Source organism: Zootoca vivipara, chromosome 13 (assembly GCF_963506605.1).
Source record: "Zootoca vivipara chromosome 13, rZooViv1.1, whole genome shotgun sequence".
Lineage (NCBI taxonomy): Eukaryota > Metazoa > Chordata > Lepidosauria > Squamata > Lacertidae > Zootoca > Zootoca vivipara.
Genome location: NC_083288.1, coordinates 43040338 through 43048884, shown reverse-complemented (window position 1 = coordinate 43048884; position 8547 = coordinate 43040338). Strand labels below are relative to the sequence as shown.

Below are 8547 nucleotides of genomic sequence, written 5' to 3'. Positions count from 1 at the left end.
TTCACTCAAGGTGGCAGATAATTATGCCACAACATTAGTCAAACCTAAGGAAGAAAGCTTTTGGCTCCCACATCTTGTTTGGTTGGCAGACTTCGGGTAGGGAGTTTATATTAACATAGGATGATTCCTCTATTCAATCCATATGTTGCGATGTATATGTACTGCCTAATGAGGGAATAAAGGGAGAAACTGTAATCTAAACTGCAATCCAGTTGAACTAATCAGTTGTGGCTGTCTTAAATCCCTTTCCATTGCTTCAAATTAAGATGGATCAGGGGCCAAAGAATTTTAGATGCTTCACTGATTTCGTCTTCTTAACTGCTCCTTGCTGTTCAGCTCTGGCTTCATTACAATAATATAACATTTTGGGGAAAATATACAGCCTAGTAAACCAGCACTGGAGGCCAAGATGGAGAAGATCTCCACAGCCACTATATATTTTCCTTTTGTGCTTAAATATGTTGGAACAAAGGACAGCCAAACACTGCAAAATACCAGCATGCTGAAGGTAATAAACTTGGCTTCATTAAAACTGTCAGGTAACTTCCTAGCTAGGAAGGCTACAGAGAAGCTGACAATGGCCAGCAAGCCCATAAAGCCCAAGACACAGTAGAACAAGGTGACTGATCCTTCGTTACATTCCAGAACAATTTCTTTACTCATTGAGTGATTGTCTAAAGCTGGGAATGGGGGAGAATTTGCCAGCCACACAGTACAAATAGCAGCTTGAATCAAGGAACAGGAAAGGACAATGGAAGTGGCCTGTTGTTTCCCCACCCATTTCCTCATGCTGGACCCTGGTTTGGTGACCATGAAAGCAAGGACCACAATGACTGTCTTGGCCAACACACAAGAAACAGCCATTGAAAAGATGATGCCAAAAGCTGTTTGTCGAAGGAGACATGTCACTTTCTCAGGTCGACCGATGAATAGCAAAGCACAAAGGAAAGAAAGCAAGAGCGAGATGAGGAGAGTGTAGGAGAGGTTGCGGTTGTTGGCCTTGACTATGGGAGTGTCCCGGTGCCTTATGAAAATCCAAAGCACCAAAGCTGTAAGGAAGGACAAAGAAAGAGCAAAGCAGGCCAAGGAGATCCCCAGTGGTTCTCCATAAGACAAGAAATGTATGTCCTTTGGCACGCATGAATCCTTTTCCACAGTAGGGTAATGATCTGGTGGGCACTGAAAGCATTCATCCATGTCTGAAAAAGAAAAGCTGTAGGAGCACCAATATATGCATAATACTAAATTGATCAAAATGAAAACAACAAAACCTGAAATAAGGGCTGCCAGGTTGACACACTTCTCATGTAATTATATTATTAGGAAAATGCCATATTCAGGAATGGTTAATGTCCCACCCACCCCCAGATCTCAGGACCTAACTCAGCTTCTGAAGCTCAATGTTGTCACTAACGGTCATTACTTGTTCACATTTTTTAACATCCCAACACGATTTGAACTTTTCAGACCAATATGTCGCCTGGAGCACAGTAATAATAATAATAATAATAATAATAATAATAATAATAATAATAATAATAATAATAATGTCGACTGGAGCACAGTTGTATTTCAGTTTTAGCGCTTCTCTGAATTGTGAAACATGGTTTTTGGGTCTTGTTTTTAAGAGAGGGAGGCTGTTGCACTGTTAGCTTTCCCCTGAAGTTCTTTCATATTTGTGAAGGTTTCTGGTTTTTTTTTTTCCAGCTTATGATACCTCCTTCGTCTGAGTGGTAATTCCTTTCATTTCATTTCTTCTTCTTCTTTTTTTGGTGTACATAATTACCAGCTGTCAATGGCTTGGACTGATATTATTCAAAATATCAGGCTATATCCTCATATCAGGAACCACAACCTTCACTGAATTCTGAACAACTTTCCTGAATTTTCTGAATAATTGAACCCCAGAAGGGAAGTGAGTGTCTGAATACCTTAGTGTCAGTATATTTGAAAGGCTCTATACATGATTTCTCTTACCTGTCTGGTTGGAAATCTTCCCTTCCGGACATGTAATGCAATCATAGCAGCAAAATGGTTTCCCTTCCTTCTTTGTTTTCTGATAACCCAAAGGACAATTGGCATTACAAAGAGAAAGGGGTTGTGCCTGTCCAAAAATGTAAGAGGATAATGTTTTCTATTTTGCAATATAGTGTATTATATTCTGTTAACTTGCTGAACTATCTCCTTTTATGGTGGAAGAGGCAAGAGACAAATAGGAAGGGGCAATCAATGGCTACTTGCCATGATGGCTTTTGCTCTGTCTCCACAGATGGAGGCAACTGTTGTTGTTCTTATCATCCAATGTAATACACCTTTGGGGGAGAAGTCAATCAATCAATATACTTTATTCGACCGATAGTCAGAAACAAAAAAAAAATTCTCAATACAAAGATAAACATATAAAACTGAAGGCATCAGAGGGATACATAAAAATATAAAAATATAAAACCGAAGGCATCAGAGGGATACATAAATGGGTTAGACCGTGCTACTAAACCTCCTACAGATAACCCACATCAAGACATTTGATTATACGTTTCCGACACTTGAGCGCCAGGAAGAGGAATTTAGCCACTGAGAAAGTTATTTTCCCAGTGGGCTTGTTTAGCAAATATGCTGCCTGCCGTTCTCTTGGTCGGGAACTAAACTGAGATAAATACGGATCTATAAGATATTGCCTTAAATCATTATAAAAGGGACAACTCAGTAGAATGTGTTCTGTGGATTCTACCTCACCCAAGGCACAATGGCACATTCTCTGACCGTATGGGACTCCTCCAAATCTTCCCCTCAAAACCGCTGAATCAAGGACATTCAGTCTAGCCACAGTACGTAGTCTGCGGTATTCCACGCAGTGGATATCCGCCAGGTAACGGGCTGGTGCAGACCGATACACCTGCTCCCCTAAAAACATCCCAGATTTCACACGGGCTATGTCCTCCTGTCTGGCAGTATCCCCCAATCTCTGAGTGATCATCGCTTTAGCGCGGCTGTACGTCATGGACTCAATATAAAGGGAGGACAGGCGGCACTTTTGCACTTCCTCTACCACTTCCCTTTCCCATGGAGATTTAAAATTATCCCTCAGAATCAGGGGGGGGCAAAACCCATCGGTCTGAAACATAGTTTGAGCCATAGCATGGGGGAGAAGTTGAACTGCTGCATTAGCAGTCCCAAACCTGGGCAGTATGTGTCTAGCTCCTGGGTTACCCAGTCAAACAGACACCCTTGCCTACCTCACTTATGTGGTCCAAGGGGAGAACCATATTTCACAAATTTGGGTAGGGAAAGGAAACAAGCAGGCCCCATTGTGATCGAAGCAATCCTTATGCTGCCTTCCCCTACATGAATATGACCCTCTGTAAATTTATAAAGTTTTACTTTTTTCAAATGGCAAATTTGGCAGTAGTAGTTCAATAGTGGGTTTAATGAATATCGCTTAATTGGCAAAACATGGAAGATCTCTACAGCCATGCCCTCACTCCTACATTAAGCACATGGATGAACATAGCACAGAGCTAGGTCAGTATCTGAACTGTGACTCATTATAGAAGTGGTGGATAGGCTATAAAATATGAATTACTCTCACCTGGTTAAACCTGCGTGGCCACACAATGACTTCTTCACTAATGCTGAATGCTTCTTCTTGGGGAGCCATGGGGTCGATCTTTCCAACTTTCACTCTCCGAAAGGACTGGTTTGGAAATGTAACCCAGTTTATAATATCAAATCCAGACTCTAACTCTCCATTTCGGTTGAAGGAAACTTTTCCCCCACCACTATTATTAAATGAGATGCTTTTAACAAAGTGGTTGAGCTGTTATAGTTTTTTTTAGGAAAATGAGTAGAAAAAGAAAGAAAATAAAAGAAAGCCAATTCATAAGGATATACAAAAGGCTGGTGATCATTCGCACTTGATTACTGAACTGTTTAAAAGTTTTATACCAAGGAAGAATGGATACGGAGAGAAGAAGAGCCCTATAGGCCACCTTGAGCTTATTGCAGGAACGTTGAGAGATACATACAACAATAAACAGATACAGTAATAAACTACAATAATAAAATGTAACAGTGGTACTAATGAAGGAAGTGGCTGGGCAGCAGTGGAACAGGTCAGAATGTCATAACCACTACTACATTTATGACCATGACGTGGTGGAAGACAGAAGCAGGGGGGGGGGGACTTCTCCATACTTATCATTATCACCTTTTGGACTTTCCAGAGAATCTAGATTCTCTCTTTATTCCTTTGCATCTGGTGAGCAGTGGAGATTAGGCCAAGTCATGGAAGAATTTGGATATTTATGGCTGTTAGCCACAATGACTATGTACTTGCTCCAGGAAAAAAGGGGCACCGTGCCTCTGAACACCAGACTGTTGGGAGTGGCCTATTGCCATAATGCCCTGATTGAGTACTTCCCACAGCTATCAAGTTGGTTGCCTTAGGAAACCTTTGGACTGATCCATCACCATTTCTACTCCACTTTTAGCATGCTCGGGACATTACCGTCCACAACTGCTCATTCTGAAATGTTGTCTTCATCCACTGTCATTCTGCCTTTGAGTCTAGATGGATGCATGGCCTGCAAAGCATGTGCAACCACATAGACTTCTAGGTAGACATTGTAGTTGTAGGCTGTGGGACCTACAGGTATTGGCTATGCTTGCTGGGAATATGGGTGTTGCAGTTCAGAAACATGTGGAGGGTTGAAGGTTCCCCATCCCTGCCTTAGGACTAGAGACAGATGTATTTTCATGACACTTCTTGAAGAATGGAAAAATGGTTGAATCATTTGGTTGAAATAAACTTATTCCCCAGCACTACTATTAAAGAAGCTATTTCTCACCAAGCAGCATTCAGTATGAGTCAGTCAGAGTCCTGAGTGAGGTCTCTAGAGTGAGGCCCCTCTCTTGGCAGATGTAGAACAGTTTCACACAACAGCGAGCTACAGTGTGTTTTCAATGTCACATGTAATTTGGTCTTTAGATGCTAACCACCCTTGGTAGAAACAGAAACTTTTCAAACCCTCTGGATTCTTTATTTCTACTACTATTCCCAGGGCTATTGTGAGCATTCCTGCATTCTTGTGCTCATGATATTACCTTCCACATCTGTTGATTCCAAAGCTTCAGCCGCCCTTCATTCACTCTGCGCTTGAATTTAGATGAATGCATGGCATTCATGGCATGTGCCACAGCATAGACGGCATTGTAGATGCTATAGCTATGGCCAGTCATGCTTGTTTCAAAAATAGAGCCAGGAAGAGCCTCCAGCTTCTCCTCCCCAGTGCAAATATCTCCATCCTGCATATCTTCCTCAGGGTCAACGAAATGACACTGAAATGCCTTTTCCCAATATAGCCTCATAAAGCCATCTTCTTTTTCCAAAATGGGATTTCTCATCTGAACGAATTCCTTGAATCCCAAGACTTCCTTTGAGTGAATGGTGAAGGATAGAGAACCATGGAGGAAGTCTATGTCCTGATCTCTCTGAAAGGGAAGTGATGTGAAATCCATCTGAATCGTCATGACCCAAACTTTACCTGTAGCCTTTATTGGTATATCTTCATATTCTGAAATATCAGGAGACATTCTCAAAAGTGTCATTGAATCAATTTCCCCATGAATGATCAACACATTAGCAGTACTTCTCATGGCAACATTAAATGTCTTGAGCCCATCTGCAACCAAGTCCGTAATACCATTAGTATAAGAAATGGATGGAAATCTTCCTATGAAATCAAAGCAGATTCCTCTCAGAATAAATTTTGGAACCACACTCTGTAGAAACCTCTCTCCATTCTCATCATTCACAATCACCACACCAGTCCATAGCCATCTGAAGTGTAGCAGTAACTTCAGAATCCCTTCATATTGATGGTCTATATTTGGGAACATTTGGTTATAGAAAGCGACTTCAGTTTTAATATTTCTCATTGGAACGGGACCATAGATGAGCTAAATTAAAGACAGGAAATGAGGAGATGAGAAATTTTATTTAATTATGCAGTGTTTTTCTATGTTAACTTGTATTGACTACAGTTAAAATACAATATAGATTTCAGATTTTGTTTTGAGAAAGTGTTGCTGACATGGGAGCTTGTTGCTTTTTCCTCAAACTTAAATAATTCAAAGGTACAGATACACTGAGCAATCTGCTAAAGGTAGAAAAATGTTCTCACCAGTGAAATTGTAGTAGCACATAGTATATATTCTGGTCGAGGGTTGTGGCAATCTAGTCAAGAAATTATTCTCAGTTACCTTTCATGGTAGTGTCATGTCATACATTGCACTGGCATAACAGGGCTTCCACCATATTCCGTTGTAGGATAAGAACTCCCCATAATCTATGAGCACATTGCCCTTGCTGGCTGGGGCTGATGAAAGTTGGATTTCAATAACATCTGAAGGACACCTTTCTGTACCCCCTCAGCCAGCTTATTTCAATTATTTGTATTAATATATTTATCAAGCTCCTCATCATTTGTTTTCAAGGCAGTTAATAACGTTCCATATTAAGCAACAAGGGGAGAAAGCAAATGAAAAAGAACGGACAAAGGATCAACACAGTAACAGTTGCGAAGGGACATCTGATCATCGACACTTGCAAAGTACCATCCTTTTGCCTGAAAAGAAGACCGAATGGTCTGGGTACTTTTCTATCAGGAGATGTGCTCTGAGAGAATGTTACCTGTGGAATCTTGTAGTTGCTCAGTATATTTGCCATATGAAGACAGACTTTAGAGTTCGGACCTCCAATGACTGCTGCTAGATAATTCTGGGTGTCACACTTGTAGTTGGGGATGAATCTGCTGTACGTAGAGAGGAGTTCCAAAGCAGCACGATAAGTCCAGCTTGCACTAAAATGGCTGTTGTAGGTGTGGAAGCCCAGGGTGAGGTTGGGTAAGATTTGGAGATTTGCATTGATCTCTTTTACAGCAAATACTAATGCCAGGATATGTTGGTAGAGCTGTGTCATAACCCTGAAAGGATAGTTACATGCTGTAACACGTTGATTTCCTTCTGCATAAGACAATTGCTACACCTCAGCTGAACCAATACTATCATACTGATCAATCTCAATTCAGGTAAATCTGGAGGAATATTAACATGCACATGTTCCAGCTCTAAACACTGTTTCTTACATTTCTTCCCACTGTCTATAAATCTATTTTCTATACTCGTGTTTCTATACTAGTGTTCACCCAAGGATCCCAGGGCTTTTTACAACATAAAAATACAAAAATACATAAGGCACCTAAAGAAATATCTGGTCTGGGGTAGTTCATATGGGGCCTGGCAGTTTTGAGGTATTGCAGTCCTGAAACCCCTTAAGCCGATATTAGATTCATGCCTGACACAACTAAAAAGATAACAGATGATGACTATATGGTTTAGCTACAGGGATGATACAATTATTGGGCAAAGGAATATGTCCTTTTCTCATTCACTGGATCTAACACTGAACTATGGGCCTGACACTCCTAGAGAAAATTAATATAACAAATATATGGCACCAGAGGTTTTTACAAAACAAATCTTACACAATGTCATCAAAGAGGTCATTAGAAGGACATTTATCGAAGTCTATTGGGTTGAATAATATAGAGATCTGAGACATAATACCAGCAACGATGAGGTCTCCTGGCTGGTAATACTTGTGAAGAAAAGGAAGGGGACTGCATGTGCTCCAGGTATTAGGAATCTTGCACATCCCCTGAAGTAGAACCACTGATAGCAATAGGACAAATCCAACTATCTTGCATGAAATAATTCCTCTTCTACCTAAATTCCCCTGTCCCAACATTCTCTTTCAGTAAGTCCTTTGCTGTGTTGGGTACCCTAACTTAAGTCAACACTACATTGATTTGTGAGTCAGATTGTGCAGTGTAAAGCATCTGTTATTAGCCTGACCAAGCCCTGGCTATCTCTTGTTACACCTTGGAATTGTACAGGCGATATTCACAGCACCCTCCTATCTTCATTGTTAATAATACAGCTCATATTTGCAGCTCCCTTGATATGTGGAAACGAAGCTTCCATGCTTAATTTCATAATTACAGAGAGGATAATAATATCATTGAGATTTACAGGCACTTAGATGTGACGGCTGCAATCATCCGGCTCGTGTGATCATTTGATTGTGTTATGGGAATTAAGAGTCCCAGATAATGTAGCAGGAAACTAGGTGGATGTAACTATCATAGTTAGGACCAGATGGTATTTATATTCACAGCTTTGTACAACCAGGGACCATTGAGCAAATACTATGCTAGATGCATGACACTTGAAAGTGATGTTACTCAGCTTGGTCTGTGCAGGTCTCATTGGTATTCACAAACTGACAGATTAATATGATGATGTTAGAATTCCCCTTGAAAAAATGATGCGTGTGGAGGGAGTTAAATGTCGTTGAAAACCCGCCCTAAGTTTCTCCTGACTTCTGTTCATTTGCTTTTGTTGTGTTTTTTAAATAAAACTATTTATTTTCAAACTTTCAAATCTACAAAGAATCCTCAAGCAACCCCCTCCCCCCAAAAAGGTATT

The 8547-nt window shown here is 40.6% G+C and overlaps 1 protein-coding gene across 1 annotated transcript; it reads right to left on the bottom strand.

Annotated features, from left to right (window-relative positions):
* Positions 1 to 297: 297 nt before the first annotated feature.
* LOC118079200 (vomeronasal type-2 receptor 26-like) lies at positions 298 to 7672 on the bottom strand. Its single transcript, XM_060281818.1, has 6 exons — positions 7545 to 7672; positions 6692 to 6869; positions 5104 to 5958; positions 3590 to 3817; positions 1978 to 2104; positions 298 to 1199 (listed from the first exon to the last, which is right to left on the bottom strand). The coding sequence occupies exons 1-6, from the start codon at positions 7619 to 7621 to the stop codon at positions 298 to 300; spliced, it is 2367 nt and encodes a 788-aa protein (XP_060137801.1). The 5' UTR covers positions 7622 to 7672.
* Between the last annotated feature and the right edge of the window lie 875 nt (positions 7673 to 8547).

What these genes read in the sequence shown, in the direction of transcription:
- LOC118079200 (XM_060281818.1), bottom strand. Translation starts at nt 7,621, where the DNA reads ATGTCTCAGATCTCTATATTATTCAACCCAATAGACTTCGATAAATGT. An exon ending in GACCTCTTTGATGACATTGT is followed by an intron (nt 6,870 to 7,544) that starts GTAAGATTTGTT and finishes CACCTACAACAG; the next exon opens with CCATTTTAGTGCAAGCTGGA. An exon ending in GGCCACGCAGGTTTAACCAG is followed by an intron (nt 2,105 to 3,589) that starts GTGAGAGTAATT and finishes ATTTTTGGACAG; the next exon opens with GCACAACCCCTTTCTCTTTG.